Source organism: Salvelinus fontinalis, chromosome 8, assembly GCF_029448725.1.
Source record: "Salvelinus fontinalis isolate EN_2023a chromosome 8, ASM2944872v1, whole genome shotgun sequence".
Lineage (NCBI taxonomy): Eukaryota > Metazoa > Chordata > Actinopteri > Salmoniformes > Salmonidae > Salvelinus > Salvelinus fontinalis.
The window spans coordinates 29,920,817-29,944,492 of record NC_074672.1 but is presented as its reverse complement, the minus strand read 5'-3'; the positions used below and the strand labels follow the sequence as shown (position 1 = coordinate 29,944,492).

At 42.4% G+C, this 23,676-nt stretch overlaps 1 protein-coding gene across 4 annotated transcripts in view; it reads left to right on the top strand.

The window, feature by feature from the left end:
* Positions 1 to 23,676, top strand: part of LOC129861068 (coiled-coil domain-containing protein 71-like) — a 79,892-nt gene that overhangs the window by 12,882 nt on the left and 43,334 nt on the right. For 3 of the 4 annotated variants that reach the window (XR_008760503.1, XR_008760502.1, XM_055932143.1), the window contains exon 2: positions 20,499 to 21,494. Coding sequence is in view for 2 of the 4 variants with exons in the window: in XM_055932143.1 (XP_055788118.1) it covers positions 20,526 to 21,494 (969 nt within the window). In the remaining 2 variants the exon portion in view is untranslated. Of the gene's footprint in view, positions 1 to 20,498; positions 23,028 to 23,676 lie in introns of those variants that run through there. The other variant, XM_055932141.1, reaches the window with a different exon arrangement.

The following is a 23,676-nucleotide window of genomic DNA, read 5'->3' as shown; positions in this document are numbered from 1 at the left end:
GGCGTCCAAATGAGGTTTTGGCTTTAGGGATGATCAGTGAGATACACCTGCTGGAGCGCGCGCTACGGGTGGGTGTAGCCATCATGACCAGTAAACTGAGATAAGGCGGCACTTTACCTAGCATAGCCTTGTAGATGACCTGGAGCCAGTGGGTCTGACGACGAACATGTAGCGAGGGCCAGCCGACTAGGGCATACAGGTCGCAGTGGTGGGTCGTATAAGGTGCTTTAGTAACATTGGGTATTGGAAGCTATTTTGTAGATGACATCGCCGAAGTCGAGGATCGGTAGGATAGTCAGTTTTACTAGGGTAAGTTTGGCGGCGTGAGTGAAGGAGGCTTTGTTGCGAAATAGAAAGCCGACTAGATTTGATTTTGGATTGGAGATGTTTGATATGAGTCTGGAAGGAGAGTTTGCAGTCTAGCCATACACCTAGGTGCTTATAGATGTCCACATATTCTAGGTCGGAACCGTCCAGGGTGGTGATGCTAGTCGGGTGTGCGGGTGCAGGCAGCGAACGGTTGAAAAGCATGCATTTGGTTTTACTAGCGTTTAAGAGCAGTTGGAGGCCACTGAAGGAGTGTTGTATGGCATTGAAGCTTGTTTGGAGGTTAGATAGCACAGTGTCCAAGGAAGGGCCAGAAGTATACAGAATGGTGTCGTCTGCGTAGAGATGGATCAGGGAATCGCCCGCAGCAAGAGCAACATCATTGATATATACAGAGAAAAGAGTCAGCCCGAGAATTGAACCCTGTGGTACCCCCATAGAGACTGCCAGAGGACCGGACAGCATGCCCTCCGATTTGACACACTGAACTCTGTCTGCAAAGTAGTTGGTGAACCAGGCAAGGCAGTCATTAGAAAAACCGAGGCTGAGTCTGCCGATAAGAATATGGTGATTGACAGAGTCGAAAGCCTTGGCCAGGTCGATGAAGACGGCTGCACAGTAATGTCTTTTATCGATGGCGGTTATGATATCGTTTAGTACCTTGAGCGTGGCTAAGGTGCACGCGTGACCGGCTCGGAAACCGGATTGCACAGCGGCGAAGGTACGGTGGGATTCGAGATGGTCAGTGATCTGTTTGTTGACTTGGCTTTCGAAGACCTTAGATAGGCAGGTCAGGATGGATATAGGTCTGTAACAGTTTGGGTCCAGGGTGTCTCCCCCTTTGAAGAGTGGGATGACCGCGGCAGCTTTCCAATCCTTGGGGATCTCAGATGACACGAAGGAGAGGTTGAACAGGCTGGTAATAGGGGGTGCGACAATGGCGGCGGACAGTTTCAGAAATAGGGGGTCCAGATTGTCAAGCCCAGCTGATTTGTATGGGTCCAGGTTTTCCAGCTCTTTCAGAACATCTGCTATCTGGATTTGGGTAAAGGAGAAGCTGGGGAGGCTTGGGCGAGTAGCAGCGGGGGGGGGCGGGGCTGTTGGCCAAGGTTGGAGTCGCCAGGAGGAAGGCATTGCCAACCGTTGAGAAATGCTTGAAGTTTTCGATTATCACGGATTTATCGGTGGTGACCGTGTTACCTAGCCTCAGTGCAGTGGGCAGCTGGGAGGAGGTGCTCTTGTTCTCCATGGACTTTACAGTATCCCAGAACCTTTTGGAGTTAGAGCTACAGGATGCAAATTTCTGCTTGAAAAAGCTGGCCTTTGCTTTCCTGACTGCGTGTATTGGTTCCTGACTTCCCTGAACAGTTGCATATCGCGGGGGCTCTTTGATGCTATTGCAGTTCGCCACAGGATGTTTTGTGCTGGTCGAGGGCAATCAGGTCTGGAGTTAACCTGTCTAGGATCAGCGTGGCGCTAGCGGCACACCCCCCCCCCCCCCACTGAAAAACCAGTGCCGCGAAATTCAAAAAAAATATTTTTTTAAAATATTTAACTTTCACACATTAAAGTCCAATACAGCTAATGAAAGACACAGATCTTGTGAATCCAGTCAACATTTCCGATTTTTAAAATGTTTTACAGGGAAGACACTATGTAAAGATGTACATCTATTACCTAAAAACACATTAGCATAATCCACCATCTTTTATTTGTCCACCAACACCAGTAGCCATCACCAATTCGGCTAAACTAAGATATTTATAGCCCCTAACCAACAAAAAAACTCATTAGATGACAGTCTGATAACATATTTATGGTATGGGATAGGTTTTGTTAGAAAAAAGTGCATATTTCAGGTATATGGCATAGTTTACAATTGCACCCACCATCACAAATGGACTAGAATAATTACAATGAGCAACGTGTTTACCTAACTACTAATCATCAAACATTTCGTAAAAATACACAGCATACACGAATCGAAAGACACAGATCCTGTGAATACAGACAATATTTCAGATTTTCTAAGTGTCTTACAGCGAAAACACAATAAATCGTTATATTAGCTTAGCACATAGCAATTAGCAGCCCAGCATTGATTCTAGCCAAAGTGAGCGATAACGTCAACATCGCCAAAAGATATTAATTTTTTCACTAACCTTCTCAGAATTCTTCCGATGACACTCCTGTAACATCACATTACAACATGCATATACAGTTTGATCGAAAATGTTTATATTTAGCCACCAAAATCATGGTTAGACAATGTGAAATGTAGCTCAGCTGGTCAGAAAATGTCCTTGCGCCACTTAGACAGTGATCTACTCTTATACATAAATACTCATAAACGTGACTAAAAAATATAGGGTGGACAGGGATTGATAGACAATTTAATTCTTAATACAATTGCGTTATTACATTTTTTAATTTATCCTTACTTTTCAATACAGTTTGCGCCAAGCGAAGCTACGTCAAAAAACATGGCGTCCTAAGCCACTAAAATGTTTCGACAGAAACACGATTTATCATAATAAAAATGTCCTACCTTGAGCTGTTCTTCCATCAGTATCTTGGGCAAAGGATCCTTTCTTGGGAGAAATCGTCTTTTGGTGGAAAGCTGTCCTCTTGCCATGTGGAAATGTCAACTGCGTTCGGGATGAACTGAAAAGCGTGCCCAACTTTTCACATCGTTGCAAAAATAAATGTCCCAAAATCGCACTAAACGGATATAAATTGCTATAAAACGCTTTAAATTAACTACTTTATGATGTTTGTAACTCCTATAACGAGTGAAAAGATGACCGGAGAAATATAACAGGCTAAACTAACGCTTGGAACAGGAGAGGGTCGGTGTCTTCCACGCGCGTTACGCAGCAAGAAAAGACTTGCTAGCTAAAGGTTTTTTTCATTTGTAGGGCCTGTGAACGCGCAATCGACCCCGTTGGAATCGTCATCACGTAAAGGCATCCAGGGGAAGACGTAAGAAGTGTCCGTATAGTCATAGCAACGACAGTGCCCTTTTAACTGACTTCAGAAAAGTGGCCAACATTTCTCAAATCTGACTCCATGTCAGGGAAATTGCTGTAGAATGGGCTCTGTTCCACTTAGAGACAAAATTTCAACTCCTATAGAAACTATAGACTGTTTTCTATCCAATAATAATAATAATATGCATATTGTACGATCAAGGATTTTGTGGGAAGCCGTTTAAAAAATTAGCCAAATTAGCATAAATAGTCTAAACAGCGCCCCCATCCCCAACAGGTTAACCAAGGGCTATATCTGTTCTTAGTTCTGCATTTTTTTGAATGGCGCATGCTTGTCTAATATGGTAATGAAGTAACTTTTAAAGAAAGACCAGGCATCCTTAACTGACGGGATGAGGTCAATATCCTTCCAGGGTACCCGGGCCAGGTCGATTAGAAAGGCCTGCTCGCAGAAGTGTTTTAGGGAGCGTTTGACAGTGATGAGGGGTGGTCATTTGACCGCGGATCCGTAGCGGATACAGGCAATGAGGCAGTGATCGCTGAGATCTTGATTGAAGACAGCAAAGGTGTATTTGGAGGGCAAGTTGGTCATGATGTCTATTAGGGTGCCCATGTTTACGGAATTAGGGTTGTACCTGGTGGGTTCCTTGATGATTTGTGTGAGATTGAGGGCATCTAGCTTAGATTGTAGGACTGCCGGGGTGTTAAGCATATCCCAGTTTAGGTCACCTAACAGAACAAACTCTGAAGCTAGATGGGGAGCGATCAATTCACAGATGGTGTCCAGGGCACAGCTGGGAGCTGAGGGGGGTCGGTAGTAGGCGTCAACAGTGAGAGACTTATTTCTGGAGAGATTCATTTTTAAAATTAGAAGTTTGAACTGTTTGGGCATAGACCTTGAAAGTATGACAGAACTTTGCAGGCTATCTCTGCAGTAGATTGCAACTCCTCCCCCTTTGGCAGTTCTATCTTGACGGAAAGTGTTATAGTTGGGTGGCCTGCTGGAGGTCATTTTGCAGGGCTCTGGCAGTGCTCCTCCTTGCACAAAGGCGGAGGTAGCGGTCCTGCTGCTGGGTTGTTGCCCTCCTACGGCCTCCTCCACGTCTCCTGATGTACTGGCCTGTCTCCTGGTAGCGCCTCCATGCTCTGGACACTACGCTGACAGACACAGCAAACCTTCTTGCCACAGCTCGCATTGATGTGCCATCCTGGATGAGCTGCACTACCTGAGCCACTTGTGTGGGTTGTAGACTCCGTCTCATGCTACCACTAGAGTGAGAGGACCGCCAGCATTTAAAAGTGACCAAAACATCAGCCAGGAAGCATAGGAACTGAGAAGTGGTCAGTGGTCACCACCTGCAGAATCACTCCTTTTTTGGGGGTGTCTTGCTAATTGCCTATAATTTCCACCTTTTGTCTATTCCATTTGCACAACAGCATGTGAAATTTATTGTCAATCAGTGTTGCTTCCTAAGTGGACAGTTTGATTTCACAGAAGTGTGATTGACTTGGAGTTACATTGTGTTGTTTAAGTGTTCCCTTTATTTTTTTGAGCAGTGTATATCAATTACACTAATTACCTTAATCAGTATTACAAATGACCATAAACTATTATCCAAATGGCTTTCCAATGAGGGTGATCAAGCCACAACGGAAAGTCATGATAAAGGTCATAGGTCATACAAAACCCATTTCCTACATGTTTCCCAGAACATTCCTTTATCAAAAGAATTCACGTGTTTAATTAAAACTCAAATAAAAACTCTGAAATTCCATGCTCATTTAACCTGTTTGGGCTGCAGGGGCAGTGTTGAGTAGCCGGATAAAAGGTGCCCATTTCAAACTGCCTCGTACTCAATTCTTGCTCGTACAATATGCATATTATTATTACTATTGGATAGAAAACACTCTCTAGTTTCTAAAACCGTTTGAATTTTTACTCACAGATATACAGAACTCCTTTTGCAGCAAACTTCCTGATAGGAAGTGGAAAATCTGAAATCGATGCTCTCTTCTAGGGGCTGCCTATTAAAGTCCTTGATATTTATTCGTTTAGATGCACTTCATACGTCTTCCACTAGATGTCGACAAGGAGTGAGAAGAAATGAAGTAACTTGATCTGGGCTCGTATAATAGCTCTTTGTATGACGTGTCACCAGTTTCCTGTTTTCTGGAGAGCGCGTGAAGGGACCTGGATTTGCCTTCTGATAAGCTGTCGTTATGGACGACTAATATCTCCGGCTTTGATTTTATTTGATTCAAGTGACCATATCATCGTAAAGTATGTTTTTTCAATATAGTTTAATCAGATTATTGAAATTTTTCCGAGAGTTTTGCCGTGTTCCGTTCTCTTCCGTTTGTTGACATGGAGAGATTCGCGCCACTTGGCAAGTGTGCTTGCTAAATCGAGAGGGAAAAAGGCCGTTTTAAATCCAAACAACGATTGTTCCCGACAAAGGACCCCTTGTACAACATTCTGATGAAAGATCAGCAAAAGTAGGACCCATTTTTATGATGCTATTTCATATATCTGTCGAACATGTTGTGCTAGTCGTTTGCGCCCAGGTTTTGGGTACTCTCTCGCTATACCTAAGCTGGATGTCGTAATGAAGTTATTTTTAGAATTTTAACACGGCGATTGCATTAACTAGTGTATCTATCATTTCCTATACAACATGTATTTTTTTAGTTATGTTTATGAATAGCTATTTCGTCAGTGTCAAAAATATCTGGACGTTGTGGGAAAAAGATGCTACGTTAGCACAATGTATAACCACTTATTTCAGCTCTAAATATGCACATTTTCGAACAAAACATAAGTGTATGTATTAATTGATGTTATAGGACTGTCATCTGAAGCTTATCAAGGTTAGTCAAATTATATATCTTTTGCTTGTTTGTTACGATCGCTAACTTTTGCCACTGGGGAATGGCTTGTGTTTCTGGCTATTGTGGTAAGCTAATATAACGCTATATTGTGTTTTCGCTGTAAAACACTTAATAAATGGGAAATATTGGCTGGAATCACAAGATGCCTGTCTTTCATTTGCTGTACACTATGTATTTTTCAGAAATGTTTTATGATGAGTATTTAGGTATTTGACGTTGGTGTCTAATTATTCTGTCTGCTTTCGGTGCAATTTCTGATTGTAGCTGCAATGTAAACTATAATTTATACCTGAAATATGCAAATTTTTCGAACAAAACATAGATTTATTGAATAACATGTTAGAAGACTGTCATCTGATGAAGTTGTTTGTTGGTTAGTTTGGTTGGTTCTTGGTTAGTTAGGTTGGCTTTGTGCATGCTACCTGTGCTGTGAAAAATGTCTGTCCTTTTTTGTATTCGGTGGTGAGCTAACAAATGTGCTGTTTTCGCTGTAAAACATTTTAAAAATCGGACATGTTGGCTGGATTCACAAGATGTGTACCTTTCATTTGCTGCATTGGACTTGTTAATGTGTATATTTTGAATTTCGCGCCCTGCACTTGAAGTGGCTGTTGTCATATTGTGGCTGGCCTCGGGCTTGCAGCCAGAAGAAGTTTAAGATACCTTGGCTCTAAAACAAATTAAAAACTCACCAAACCCAAAGGAAATTATTAAAACAAATTAAACAGTATTTTTAAAACACCCACACACAACGTATTTGCAAACCGTAAGGTAAAAACAAACATTTCCAGGCCTTTTCATTGTGGTAGTTTACAGCCTCAATCTCACTCACGCTCCCCAAGATTATAGTCCCAGAAAACATTTCAAAGAGCGACAATGACACCCCCATTTTCCCAGAAAAAAACAAACACTTCGTTAGCATTCATTATACTATACCGATTCAAACTCAAAAGTCAACTAAACTAAAACGAAAGATAATTCCACTGTACCTCAAATCATACATTTTAACCTACACCAATGTATATGTGTGTTTACTTGAACATACACTACTCTTAGATACATTTAGATAGTAATGATACCAGGATAATTGTATTTTTTCCCCCTCTGTCGCAAATGTAGTACATTTCCCAGCGTAAGGAATCAGTGAAATTTAATCCCAGGCATTTAATAAAAATGTAGACTGTTCTCCCATGTCCCCTTTAACATAAATACTTTAGGTAACTTCCATCTGTCCCGGAAGAAAGAATCCTACTCAAACACATCAGATAATACAATGTTTAATTAAGTAAAATCAACACCTAAAATAAACAAACAAACCCATAACCCATTTCCAGCAATCTAATTGTTTCAACCTGTTATGTTTAGTAAAAACTATCCTGATTTTTAACAAATCTAAAATCTTTCAGAAGTTGGTGCTGTCTCATCAGCGTAAAAATCTAAATGAACTTTTTCCCACTCATATCCACAAGGTTTGCATTCCCCAAAGGTCAATACTGTTCAGCTCGTACATTAATGATCTTCCTTCTCTCTGTACAGGGTCTGAAGTTCCAATGTATGTAGATGATAAATGCATGCAAATAACAAACAAGCTACACAAGTAATCACAAAGTTGATCAGAGACTCATGTTTGCATCTCAATTAAAAAAAGTGCATGTTCCTCAAAAAGAAAACAACTGATGCCCCTGAGACATGTCTATGTATCAGGGGAAAAGCTCCAGGTGGTATCTGATTCTAAGAACCAAGGCATCATACTTGATTCCAACCTCTCTTTTAAAAAGCAAATAAAGGTAACTCAAATAACCAAATTCAACCTAGCTCATTTCCAAAACATATGAAATTGTTTTGACTACAGAGGTAACAAAACTATACTTCAAATCTATGATACTCTCCCACTTAACATACTACCTTACTAGTTTGGCCCAAGCTTGCTGTTCAACATTAAAACCCATTCAGTCTGTCTGCAAACAGGCTCTCAAAGTACTTGATAGGAAACCCAATAGCTATAAGAAAGCATAAGCTCCTGAGTTGGAAAAAATCTTATGCAATACACTGACGCCTATCTTGTATTCAAGATTTTAAATGTCCAGGCTCCCCCTTTACTCAGTACTTTTTGTTGAACAGAAAACCCAAACCCCAAACCTTATGGCAGCAGATCCACAAGATCCGCCATGAGAGATGACTGTATAGTTCCCTTAAGGAAAAGCACCTTTAGTCAATCTGCTTTCAGTGTGAGAGCTTCCCACGTCTGGAATACCCTGCCATTAGACATACCACTGCTGGCTTGCTTCTGAAGCTAAGCAGGGTTGGTCCTGGTCAGTCCCTGGATGGGAGACCAGAAGCTGCTGGAAGTGGTGTTGGAGGGCCAGTAGGAGGCACTCTTTCCTCTGGTCTAAAAAATATCCCAATGCCCCAGGGCAGTGATTGGGGACACTGCCCTGTGTAGGGTGCCGTCTTTCGGATGGGACGTTAAACGGGTGTCCTGACTCTCTGAGGTCATTAAAGATCCCATGGCACTTATCGTAAGAGTAGGGGTGTTAACCCCGGTGTCCTGGCTAAATTCCCAATCTGGCCCTCAAACCATCATGGTCACCTAATAATCCCCAGTTTGCAATTGGCTCATTCATCCCCCTCTCCCCTGTAACTATTCCCCAGGTCGTTGCTGCAAATGAGAACGTTTTCTCAGTCAACTTACCTGGTAAAATAACGGTAAAATAAATAGACACAAACTGTGACTATTGTGCACTGTCCCTGTAAAAATTACTCAAACTGCAATCAACTTTAATGACCTGACATTGTTCCACGTAATGGAAACGGATTACAATGTTAGAATACATGAACTTCCTGCTCAAATTCACATGTTACCTAAACAAACTAAGAATCAATAACTATCAGAAATTGATCAATGTTTCCTTATTCACACCTGAATCACTTTCAGCTTAACATATCCTTTTTCTTTCTTTCCAGTGGGCAAAAATATAACCCCTCCTTTCAACGTTCTGCCTTACCTCTATCGTAAGATTAAAACCAAACTTTACAACTTTCTCTTCTCTTTCCTCTTCCCACTTATGAAATGTCCAAGACTTTAAAAATAACACGTACAGCGCCAAATTTATAACATATGTCAGTCAATCCATAAGAATGAGAAACATTTCAGTGTGCACCACAATCGCCATTATCTCTCCGCTATTATTTAGAATTTCTTTAATTTAGGTAACTGTCTCCTCTATGATACAGTAATTAAATGACTCCATTCCCAATATGTTATTCCAGCAGATTATTTAGGCAACAGCCACTGTCTTGCTTCGCTATTATTTTGAATGAATTAGTCTCAATTTAACCTAAACAATTTTAAGTTCAATTTATCCCTTTTCAATTTGAACCAAACAAGCTATTAAAACATTCAGTTTATATCTTATACAAACACTAGCGACCGTATCTTTCCAAGCAAAACATACCAATAGTTGAATTACAATCGAACTCAGATTTTAGTCAGTGCATTGGCTGGGAACCGAACTCGGGTCTCCAGCTTGGAGGGCGAAAATTCTACCACGGCACCACCAATGCTATTTGAATGACGGACTCCCCGCAAATAAACCCACTTTACAATTGTCTGTAGTCGTAAAAACAGGCACGTACTACCGAGACAATTCCCAGAAAATAGCCCTAATTTAAAGGTCCAAGCGTTACTCCGGCGACGATTCTCACATGCCAAATGAATAGATTAGCAGTCAGAGTAAAATCGACATTCATTGACTAGGAAACAGATCTTGTGCCTTTCTAATAAAAGTAGATTGTTCTCATGCAACGTATTTCAATTACTTTACTACATCACATTAATCACGCAATGATAATTAGTTTGGATACCGCTTTGTACGACATTATAAATTACGTCGAGATTCCATCTTAATTCCCTCTAACTTTTATGGAAAACGGTTTATTAAATAAATCCTGCAACTCCTCTCATACTGGGCAGAAAAGTTTCAGACCTTAACCTTTACTTACACCCATCCTCATCAGTAAAAGCTGACTAGCATAGCCTAGCACAGCGCCACAAGTAAATAATAGCATATAAATATCATTAAATCACAAGTCCAATACAGCAAATGAAAGATAAACATCTTGTGAATCCAGCCATGATTTCCGATTTTAAAATGTTTTACAGCGAAAACACTTTCTATTAGCTAACCACAATAGCCAAAGACTCAACTGCATATTTTCACCATGTTTCTACCGCATAGGTAGCTATCACAAAATCAACCAAATAGAGATATAAATAGTCACTAACCAAGAAACAACTTCATCAGATGACAGTCTTATAACATGTTATACAAAAAATGTATGTTTTGTTCGAAAATGTGCATATTTGAGGTATAAATCATAGTTTTACATTGCAGCTACCATCAAAAATATCACCAAAGCAGCCAGAATAATTACAGAGCAACGTGAAATACATAAATACTCATCATAAAACATTTATGAAAAATACATGGTGTACAGCAAATGAAAAACATCTTGTGAATCCAGCCAATATTTCAAAAAAAATAAAAAAATGTTTTACAGCAAACACAATATAGAATTATATTAGCTTACCACAATAGCCAAACACACAACCGCATTTATTCACCGCATAGATAGCATTTGCAAAAACCAGCAAAAGATATAAAATTAATCACTAACCTTGACCAACTTCATCTGATGACAGTCTTATAACATCAGGTTATATAATACACTTATGTTTTGTTCGAAAATGTGCATATTTAGAGCTGCAAACCGTGGTTATACATTGTGAATATGTAGCATCGATTCACCAGAATGTCCGGAGCTATTTTGGACACTCACCTAATCTGACCAAAGAACTCATCATAAACTTTACATAAAAATACTCGTATGGCAAATGAAAGATACACTGGTTCTTAATGCAACTGCCGTGTTAGATTTTTAAAAAAATAACTTTACCATAACAAACAGCTTGCGTTATTGCGAGACAGCGCCCGCCAAAACGGCGGAGAATAGAAATAACATTTTCCACAGAAATACGAAATAACATAATTGTTCTTACTTTTGCTGAGCTTCCATCAGAATCTTGTACAAGGAGTCCTAGGTCCAGAATAAATCGTTGTTTGGTTTTAGAATGTCCTTTTCTCCTGTCGAATTCGCGCCACAATGCTAGCCAATATTGATGACGTTCCCAATTTCTCTCGACGCAAACAACGGAAAACTCAAAGTCCCAATAAACGTTGAATAATCTGATAACTCGGTTGAAAACATACTTTACGATGTTATTATCACATGTATCAAATATCAGAGCCGGAGATATTAGCCGTGTATACCGAACGCTTATCAGAAGACAATATGGAGGTGCTTCGCGTGCCTTAGTAGAGAAACAAAATTCCTGACCTGCCACTCCAAAAGCTCTTGTTCGGCCTCAGATCAAGCTAGACACCCCATTCCACCTTCCACTGCCTGTTGACATCTAGTGGAAGGCGTATGAAGTGCATGCATATCGATAAATATTAGGCAATTGAATAGGCAGGCCCTGAAACAGAGCCTCGTTTTCAGATTTTCCACTTCCTGTCAGGAAGTTTGCTGCAAAATGAGTTCTGTTTTACTCACAGATATAATTCAAACGGTTTTAGAAACTAGAGTGTTTTCTATCCAATAGTAATAATAATATGCATATTGTACGCGCAAGAATTGAGTACGAGGCCGTTTGAAATGGGCACCTTATCCGGCTACTCAATACTGCCCCTGCAGCCCAAACAGGTTAATGCAGGGAAACTTAAAACGCTAGACCACCTTAATGCCACACAGATGGGTATAAAGCTCTCCCTCGCCCTCCATTTGACAAATCTGACCATAATTTTATCCTCCTGCTTACAATCAAAGTAAAGCAGGAAGTACCAGTGACTAGCTCAAAACGGAAGTGGTCAGATAACACAGATGCAAAGCCACAGTACTGTTTTTTGCTAGCAAAAACTGGAATATGTTCAGGGGCTTATCCGATGGCAATGAGGAGTAGATCACATCAGTCACCGGCTTCATCAATAACATTGTCCCCACAGTGACCGTAGGTACATGCCCCAACCAGAAGCCATTGATTACAGGCAACATCCACACTGAGCTAAAAGGTAGAGCTTTCAAGGAACGGTACGCTAACCCGAACACTTATAAGAAATCCCGCTTTGCCCGGGCAAAGCGTAAATACAGGACTAAGGTGGAATCCTACTACACTGGCTCTGACGCTCGTCAGATGTGGCAGGGCTTGCAAAGTATTATGTACTACAAAGTGAAGCCTAGCTGTGAGCTGCCCAGTGATACAAGCTTACCAGACAAGCTAAATTACTTCTATGCATGCTTCAATGCAAGCAACACTGATTGCATGAGAGCACCAGCTGTCCCGGACTGTGTGATCACCCTTGCTGTAGCCAATGTGAGTAAGTCCTTTTAAACAGGTCAACATTCACAAGGCCGCAGGGCCAGATGGATGACCAGGGCGTGTAATCCGAGTATGCGCTGACCAACTGGCAAGTGTCTTCACTGACATTTTCAACCTGTCCCTGGGTGAGTCTAATACCTACACGTTTCAAGCAGATCACCGTAGTCCCTGTGCCCAAGAACACCAAGGTAACCTGCCTAAATGACTACCGACCCGTAGCACTCCCATCTGTAGCCATGAAGTGCTTTGAAAGGCTCTTCATGGCTCACATCAACACATCCCAGCAACCCTAGACCCACTCCAATTTGTATACCAACCCAACAGGTCCACAGATGATGTAATATCTATTGCACTCCACACAGCCCTTTCCCACCTGGTCAAAAGGAACACCTACGTGAGAATGCTATTCATTGACTACGGCTCAGTTTTCAACACCATAGTGCCCTCATAGCTCATTGCTAAGGACCCTGAGACTGTACACAACTGGATCCTGGAATTCCTGACGGGCTGCCCCCAGGTGGTAAGGGTAGGCAACAACCCATCTGCCACGCTGATCCTCAACACGGGGGGGTGCCCTTGGGTGTGTGCTTAGTCCCCTCCTGTACTCCCTGTTCACTCATGACTGCATTGCACGTCTCTAACACCATTTGTTTGCAGACGACACAACGGTGATAGGCCTGATCACTAACAACGATGGGACTATAGGGAAGAGGTCAGTGACCTGGCAGTGTGGTGCCAGGACCACCCCTTCTGCAATGTGATAAAGACAGAGGAGATGATCGTGGACTACAGGAAAAGGAGGGCCAAGCATGTTCTGATTCTCATCGACGGGCCTCTAGTGGAGCAGGTTGAGAGCTTCAAGTTCTTTGGCGTCCACATCACCAACAAACTATCATGGTCCTAACACACCAAGACAGTCGTGAAGAGCGCAAGACAACACCTATTCCCCCTCAGGAGACTAAAAAGATTTGGCATGGGTCCTCAGATCCTCAAAAGGTTCTACAGCTGTGCTATCGAGCATCCTGACTGGTTGCAGCAATGCCTGGTATGGTAACTGCTTGGCCTCCGACCGCAAGGTACTACAGAGGGTAGTGTGCACAGCCCAGTACATCACTGGGGCCAAGCTTCCTGCCATCCAGGACCTCTATACCAGGCGGTGTCAGGAAGGCCCTACAAATTGTCAGCCACCTAGTCATAAACTTCTCTCTATTGCAGGGCAAGCGGTACCGGAGTGCCAGGTCTAGGTCCAAGAGGCTTCTCAACAGCTTCTACCCCCAAGCCATAAGACTCCCGAACATCTAATCAAATGGCTACCCAGACTATTTGCATTGCCATCCCCCCCTCTTATGCTGCTACTACTCACTATGTATGCACAGTTACTTTAGCTCTACCTACATGTACATATTACGTTGACTAACCTGTGACCCTGCACATTAAGGAGAAGTATATCTTTAATTCTGTGAATAACACTTGTATCTTTTCAATGTTTTATGAGTTTCTGTAAATTGATGTGGCTCTGTGCAAATTCACGGGATGTTTTGGATGCAAAGCCAAATGTAAACTGAGGTTTTGGGATATAAATATGAACTTGATCGAACAAAACATACATGTATTGTTTAACATGTCCCGGGAGTATTATCTGATGAATATCAAAGGTTAGTGGTGAATTTTCTCTTTCTGCTTTTTGTGACTCCTCTCTTTGGTTGGAAAATCGCTGTATGCTTTCTGTGACTAGTTGCTAACCTAACAATGATATGTTCTGCTTTCGCTGAAAAGCCTATTTGAAATCGGACACTTTGGTGGGATTAACAACAAGATTACCTTTATACATGTATCTTATACCATTTTGTTTGAGAAATTTAAATTATGAGATTTCTGTTTGAATTTGGCGCCCTGCACATTCACTGGCTGTTGTCATATCGATCCCGTTAACGGGATTGCAGCCATAAGAAGTTTAATGCAACCGCTGTGTCAGATTTCAAAAACTTTACGGAAAAAGCAAACCATGCAATAATCTGAGTACAAAAAATCAGGCCAAACAGATATCCTTCATGTTGGAGTCAACAGAAGTCAGAAATAGCATTATAAATATACACTTTGATCTTCATCAGAATGTACTCCCAGGAATCCCAGTTCCACAAATGTTTGATTTGTTCGATCAAGTTCATCATATGTAGAAATACCTCCTTTTTGTTAGCTCGTTTAGCCCAGTATTCCAAATTCATGACTCTCGATCACTGGGAGCAGACAGTCAAGTTCCGTTATAGTCTGTAGAAACATGTCAAACGAAGTATAGAATCAATCTTTAGTATGTTTTTAACAAATCTTCAATGTTCCAACCGGATAATTCCTTAGTCTTCAGAAATGCAATGGAACTCAAGCTAACTCTCACATGAACGCGCATGGTCAGCTCGTGGCACTCTGGGGGAGACCTTACTCAATCCCCTCATTCGCCCTCACTTCACAGTAGAAGCATCAGAGGCTCTAAAGACTGACATCTAGTGGAAGCCGTAGGAAGTGCAATATGACCCCATAGACACTGTATTTGATAGACCAAGAGTTGAAAAACTACAAACCTCAGATCTCCCACTTCCTGGTTGGATTGTGTGTGTATAGTCACATGTATTTAGCGTATCCTACCTGGATATGGTTCGTACCTTGCATCGCAGACTGCCATCAGGACCATTGGCAAAAAGCCGTTGTAGTAATCGCTGCCCAGGTTTGCCGGATCTCGGAACTATACTTGTTTTCTGTCCAACAATCCTCAAATCTGCCCAGTGTGCCACGGAGGGATAAGCAACAAAATCCTCCTTCGGGACATGCCAGATAGCCTGGCACACTTCTGTGACGATGGCAGAAACATTCCTAGCTTATGAGTTACAACTCTCAGCAATACTTGGTGTGCTGCCGCTCGCCAAAAACCGAAAGGTCAGACAGACTTTCTGCAGCCTTTACGGGTAAGCTGTGAGTTTTCTTCTGAGGGGCAAGCCACTGAAGTCGTAAAATCTGGCAACAGACATCTGAAAGTAGTGAACACCTTTCAACATGGCGCCGGCAGAGATGGTCGCCTCGCGCTCTTAGGTAACTATGCAGTAGTTTTTTAATGTATTATTTCTTACTGTTACCCCAAGAAATCTTAAGTCTCATTACATACAGCTGGGAGGATCTATTGGATATAAGAGCAACGTTAACCTGCCAACATTACGACCAGGAATACAACTTTCCCGAAGCGGATCCTCTGTTTGGTCCACCACCCAGGACAAGGGATCGGATCCCAGCACGCAACCCAAAACAGCGCCGCAGATGGAGCGGTCTTCTGGTCAGGCTCTGTAGACTGGCACATCGCCCACCCCTCCTGAGTATACTACTAGCCAACGTCCAGTCTCTTGAAAACAAGGTAGACGAAATCCGAGCAAGGGTTGCCTTCCAGAGAGACATCAGAGATTGTAACATTCTCTGTTTCACGGAAACATGGCTCGCTCGGGATACGTTAGAGTCGGTACAGCCACCTAGTTTCTTAACGCATTGCGCCGACAAACATCTTTCTTCCTAGGTTTTGGCCTTTCTAGGGAGTTTTTCCTAGCCACCATGCTTCTACACCTGCATTGCTTGCTGTTTTGGGCTGGGTTTCTGTACAGCACTTTGAGATATCAGCTGATGTACGAAGGGCTATATAAATAAATTTGATTCGATTCTCGTAAGAAGGGCGGGAGTGTATGCCTTATGATTAACGAGTCTTGGTGTGATCATAACAACATACAGGAACTTAAGTTCTTTTGTTCACATGACCTAGAATTCTTTACAATCAAATGCCGACCGCATTATCTACCAAGAGAATTCTCTTCGACTATAATCACATGTGTATATACCACCCCCCCCCCCCCCCCCCAGCAGACACCTCGACGGCCCTGAAAGAACTTCAATCGACTTTATGTAAACTGGAAACTACATCCTGAGGCTGCATTTATTGTAGCTGGGGATTTTAACAAAGCTAATCTGATGACATTTAGGAAGTCTTATCAGCATCCACGACCCGGGCTGGCAGCATTCTGGATCATTGCTACTCTAACTTCCATGACGCATACAAAGCTCGTCCTCCTTTGGCAAATCTGACCACGACTCAATTTTGTTGCTCCCAGCCTATAGACAGAAACTAAAAAAGGAAACGCCCATGCTCAGGTCTGAATCTTAGATTGCTTCGATCACGTGCACTGGGATGTGTTCCGGATAGCCTCAGACAATAACATTGATGTATTATAAGCAAGTGCATTTGTGATGGTGTACCCACAGCGTCTATTAAAACCTTCCCCAACCAGAAACCGTGGATTTGATGGCAGCATTCGCGCTAAACTGAAAGTGCGAACCACTGCTTTTAAATCATGGCAAGGCGACCGACTACAGTGTAGCTATTACCTCCGCGGCAATCAAACAAGCTAAGCGTCAGTATAGAGACAAAGTAGTCACAATTCAACGGCTCAGACACGAGATGTATGTGGCAAGGTCTAATTTCAATCACAGATTACAAAACAAAAACAGCGCTGTCTCAGACATTGTCTTGCTCCCAGACAAACTAAACAACTTCCTCGCTCGCTTTGTGGACAGTACAGTGCCACTGACACGGCACGCTACCAAAACCTGCGCGCTCTCCTTGACCGCAGCCAACATGAGTAAAACATTTAAACGTGTTAACCCTCGCAAGGCTGCCGGCCCAGACTGCATCCCTAGCCGTGTCCTCAGCATGCGCAGACCAGCTGGCTTGTGTGTTTACGGACATATTCAATCAATCCCTATCCCAGTCTGCTGTTCCCATATGCTTCAAGAGAGCCACCATTGTTCCCAAGAAAGCTAAGGTAACTGAGCTAAACGACTTCCATCATGAAGTGCTTTGAGACTAGTCAAGGATCATATCACCTCTACCCTATCAATCATCAATGTATTTATCAAGCCCTTCTTACATCAGCTGATGTCACAAAATGCTGTACAGAATCCCAGCCTAAAAGTCCAGAACCTAGGAAGAAACCTAGAGGAACCAGGCTGAGGGTTGGCCAGTCCTCTTCTGGCTGTGCCAGGTGGAGATTATAACAGAACATGGCCAAGATGTTCTTAGATGACCAGCAGGGTCAAATAATAATAATCAGTGGTTGTCGAGGGTGCAACAGGTCAGCACCTCAGGAGTAAATGTCAGTTGGGATTTCATAGCCGATCATTCAGAGCATCTCTACTGCTCGTGCTGTCTCTAGAGAGTTGAAAACGGCATGTTTGGTACAGGTAGCACGTCCGGTAAACAGGTGACACCCTAGACTCACTCCAATTTGCTTACAGCCCCAATAGGTCCCCCGATGATGCAATCACACTGCCCCAACCCATCTGGAGAAGAGGAATACCTGTGTAAGAATGCTGTTAATCGATTACAGCTCGGCATTTAACACCATAGTGCCCTCAACTCGTCATTAAGCTCGAGACCCTTGGTCTCGACCCCTTCCTGTGCAGCTGGGTCCTGGACTTCCTGATGGGCTGCCCCCACGTGGTGGAGGTAGGAAACATCTCCACCCCGCTAATCCTCAACATTGGGGCCCCACAAGGGTGCGTTCTCAGCCCTCTCCTGTACTCCCTGTTCACCCATGACTGTATGGCCATGCACGCCTCCAACTCAATCATCAAGTTTGCAGATGACACTACAGTGGTAGGCTTGATTACCAACAACGACGGAACGGCCTACAGGGAGGAGGTGAGGGCCCTCGGAGTGTGGTGTCAGGAAAATAACCTCACACTCAACGTCAACAAAACAAAGGAGATTGTGGACTTCAGGAAACAGCAGAGGGAGCACCCCCCCCATCCACATTGACGGGACAGTAGTGAAGGTGGAAAGCTTCCTCAGCGTACACATCACGGACAAACTGAAATTGTCCACCCAGACAGTGTGGGGAAGAAAGGCTGAAGAAATTTGGCTTGTCACCAAAAACACTCAAATTTTACAGATGCACAATCGAGAGGACTGTATCACCGCCTGGTACGGCAACTGCTCCGCTCACAACCGCAAGGCTCTCCAGAGGGTAGTGAGGTCTGCACAAAGCATCACTGGGGGCAAACTACCTGCTCTCCAGGACACCTACACCACCCGATGCCACAGTAAGGCCAAAAAGATCATCAAGGACATCAACCATCGCCTGTTCACCCCGCTATCATCCAGAAGGCGAGGTCAGTACAGGCGCAACAAAGCTGGGACCGAGAGACTGAAAAACAGCCATCACTGTTGGCAGCAGCCACTCGGACTCAAATCGCTAGCCACTTCAACAATAAAAAATTCCATGTAAAATGTATCACTAGTCACTTTAAACAAAGCCACTTTATAATGTTTACCTACCCTACATTACTCAACTCATGTATATACTGTACTCTATACCATCTACTGCATCTTGCCTATGCCGCACGGCCATCGCTCATCCATAAATTTATATGTTTGTGTGTATAAGGTAGTTGTGAAATTGTTAGATTTTACTGCACGGTCAGTACTAGAAGCACAAGCATTTCGCTACATTTGCATTAACATATGCTAACCATGTGCATGTGACCAATAACATTTTATTTGAACATGTCGTTCCTCATCAATGCTTTGCGTAGGTTGAACAAGAGGCATGCGTTCTTCGTCATCCCTTCTCGTGGTCTTCATGGAACGAACTTGCCATTTTCTCAGTCCTTTTTCTCCATACACCTGAGTAGCAATAGCAGTTCAAGTTCTTGCTGTTCAAGCTCTAGCAATTCCAAAAAATACATTTTCTTCTGTGGCTAAAAAGTAGTGTCGAAAGCATAGAACACCAGTCTAGCCAGACATGTGGCTAGTATTTTGTAAACGGGCATATACTGTAACTTGATCCGGAAGTTCAAACGTTTTCCGTGGCTAGTCAAAAAGAGTGCCTTGGCCCCTCTTGCTTGGTTAGCTACTCTGGCTCCCAAGCCCCCTAGTGGATATACACTACACAAGGCGGACTTCACCTCTGGGTGGAATGCAACGAATAGAGTCCGCTGCCCAAAAAAATCTTACTCCACTCACGTGCACGCATGTAGATCAATGGAGTGCCTTTTTAGAGGTAGTTCTGTGTGCCAATGCAAACTAGAGTTAACGCAAAGACTGGATGTCTTTGGGATCAGCTAGCATGCTAGCTGATCACGAGGACTTCCAGTCTGAGCTAAGTAAGCATTGGCAGCGGTACAGCTTGCAGCAAAGCAATGCAAAGTTATATTTCTGTTTCTACATTCCGTTTTGACATGCTGCATCCACCGTAAGTTGAATCAAAAGCTAGCCTACTTTGTTATGTGACAAAAGTCATACACCTGTTTTTGTGGCAGAGGCTTTGCCAATCAGATCTGAATGAAAACAATCAAGGGGCAAACTCTCAATTTTACATCTTCTCATATTAAATATTACTGGAATGTTATGTCGTGTTGAGCTAATTTCAATAAGAAAGCTCTATGTAAAAATTAATTCCAGTTGGAATTGTCAATTTATCATTTAAAGTCTATGGTGGAAATAGCCTCACTGAATTTTAGCTAATGTTAGTCACCCATGGTTGGTAGATGTTTTGAATCTGTTTAAAATAGGAAAAGCTCTTTTTAAAGAAACAAAACCACTGATGTAACAAGTTTTTCAGAGTTTGTGTGTCTCCCTCTTCAGCAAGATTATGAATACAGCTTTGTTTGTAGTCACTTTGGTGGTACGTTGAATGTTGGGTTAGCCTACCTGATCAGAAACCTTAACCTGAGATTTCCCTTATCCATGTTTTTGAATGTCAATGATTTACAGAAGTTGAGTATGAAGTCTACATTTTTATGTTTGTTTATTCTCTTTTTGCCCACAGGGCTGATCTCGGACGCGAGTTTCACCAATGCTACAGATTACAGAACAGATGGTATATGCCATGAATTGTAAGGAAGCCACAGAGAAGGTTGTCCAGTCATGGTCACGTTTCAACTCAGCTGGCCAAACTACTCTACTGGAGACTCTGAAAGCGTTCAGTCCTATGTCAAAAGACCTTTTTGATACTGAGAAAGAACTGGCCACTTTTATTGAGGGACTCAAAGATGAAGGTCACAAACCTACTGTACTTAAAAGCAAAGATGTTTATGGTTACAGGTCTTGTACTGCAGTACTGAGGCCTGTAATAAAGACACAAAGCACACTGGACATTGCTGTCTCAAAGGTTCAAAAGACTGGCAAAAAGAAGGGTAGAAAACCCCATGGCAAGAAGACTGAAATCAACTATTCTTTGTTAAGTGCAGCAGCAAAAGTCGTCCTGAAGAATCAACCCACAATTATTTTGACAAATCTGTCAAAGGAGTCTCTCAAACAGACGGTCCTCTCGAAACCACCAGCCTTGGCTGTTGTGCCTGTTCAGATGCAGTCATACATAAGACTGACCAACATCACTGGACCCTCTACAGGCCACACAGCGAGACTGCAGTTCCACACAGGTGTATGGTCAGGAGAGGTGACTGTGCCCAACACTCATCGACCACTATCTCTAACAGGTACCCAAGTACAGCCTTCGGAAGGTACCGGAAACTCAGCAAAATCTGTCACTTTGAGGAGAGTGAACTTTTTGCCCTGCCCAGTCAATATCATCGGAGTGCCTGCCATACTGCAAAACGACCGGGTTTTGAAGGAATGCAACGGAATGCCTTGCTGGAGAGACCAGAAAAGGAAAAGGACTGACGAGGCTGAAGACAAACTCTGTGTGAAGAGGCCCAGAAATGAGGTCTGGCTGGTCAAAGAGCAGTCCGAAGACCTTAGACTGAGTGAGAACAACCTGAGGTTCAAGGTGATCAAGGTTGATGACTCGATCACCGATGAGGAGGTAAGGAGGAAAGCCCAGAAGATCCTGCGAGTTAACCTGTCACCGGTCATAGAAATTCAACCACTTATTGCCTACCCAATGTGACCGGCCTGTAATATATTTGGCTGCGTTTACACAGGCAGCCCAATTCTGTTTTTGTTTTTTTACCCAATTATTGGCAAAAGATCTGATCAGATTAGCCAAAAGACCAATAATTGCGTGAAAAATATTTTGAATTTGTCTGAACACAGCCTTAAAGTCCCTTTGTCCTCCATGTAAATTTCATCAGTTTCAGTTGCATCTCATCAAGGCAGTGCTTTGTCTTTTAGCTGTGCTCAGATTGGGAGTATTTGGGATTGTTTGGGATGCTTTTTGGAGATTTGGAAAATCCTATTTCTTTCTGTTAATATGTTTAGAAAAGGGGACGCTGGGTTATTGCCTAAACATCCAAAAATATGGTTTAAAGTATTGTTTACACTGCACATACTATAGACTGCCCCTTGACTGTTGAGTGATGGAATGGTGAAGTGTGAGGCACAATAGATGTCCCCATATGAGTTGTACCTGCAGTATATCCTTCTTTACATGTGTGTTTTTGGGACACTGTGAAATTTCCTTCATCTGTTTTATAAATGATACAAACATCTGATAATGAAGCCATGTCATGTATAACTATGCAGCATTCATTTGCTAGAATATTACAGATATTTTATATACATCACTTTTTAGTCATGTCATTTCTACTGTATGTTCGATTAAAGAAGCAATTGAAATGGTGTTTTCCTGATGTGTTATAAAGGTTTATCTTTTTGGACATGACAGTTAAGAGTTCCTAGCTATATGTTAACATTTTATGGCTTTTATTCTCATTTGTACAAAGTTAAGGCATTTTATTCCATTATCTGTATTTAATTTGTAGAAGAATTTACATGGCCTTATTTAAGAGTTTTCAGTTTTTTTAAAGCCTCTGGAGGAAACGCTCTAGCCTATAGTGTATTATCTGACATTTAGAACTATTCCTAAAGCATTTTATAGCTTTGAAATTTGATATTTAGGCCTTGTTTGTTTCTGTAATTGGAGGAAGTATGCCAGTTGGTTTCTTTTATTCAAGTATCCTCTCCATTAGTTTCAACTGATTTGATTTATCCGTCCTTGACCTTTACATTCTCAATCGAAGGCAGAGTAAAGCTTTTTTGGCTTCGGGTTACATTTACTTGCTTTGATTTATGTGCCAAATGTATATTTTTGGTGCTTCTCAATTGCAGTTTTTTTTTCTCCCCAAACTGAAAAGGTTGTCTCTGTTAGCTACATATTCTAAATCACACATGCTTTGAGTAAAATGTCTGAGGCACTTTTAGGTATGTGAAGAGGTAGCGATACATTTCATGTTCAATGTAGCTTAATTTATATCTATTTAAAAACAACTTAAAAAAATAAAAAAATAAATTTTGTATGAACCACAATGATACTTAACAAAGATATCTGTTAACATGTTATGGTCATTGTGTGTTGGGAATTACTGTTGAACTGTAAAATAAAGCATTTTGACCACTTTCTCTGGATTACCTGGCATTTACATTTTAATAATGGGTCATTATACTCATAACCATGTTTATGTGACTAGTACCTTTTTTATTTACTTTTACTCCTTTTTCTCCCCAATTACGTGATATCCAATTGATAGTTCATCTTGTCCCATCGCTGCAACTCCCTTACCAAGGTCGAGAGCCATGCGTCCCCCGAAACATTACCCTGCCAAGCCGTATTGCTTCTTGACACACTGCTTGCTTAACCCAGAAGCCAGCCGCACCAATGTGTCGGAGGAAACAACGTACAACTGGCAACCGTGTCAGTGTGCATGTGACCGGCCCACCACAGGAGTTGCTAGAGCGAAATGGGACAAGGACATCCCAGCCGGCCTAACCCGGGCGACGCTGGCCCAATTGTGCGTTGCCTCGTGTCTCCTGGTCGCGGCCGGCTGCAACACTGCCCGGAATCAAACCCGGGTCTGTAGTGATGCCTCAAGACCTGCAGTGCTTTAGACTGATGCGCCACTCGGGAGGCCCAATGACTGGTACTTTTGCCTGAAACCTGAACAGTTACATTCGTTCAAGCTAAATCCTAGACAGACTTAGGCCTACATAGTGTTGTGACACACAGGAGACGTGGGTTCGAACCCAGTTGGTCAATAGCAGTGTGAAGG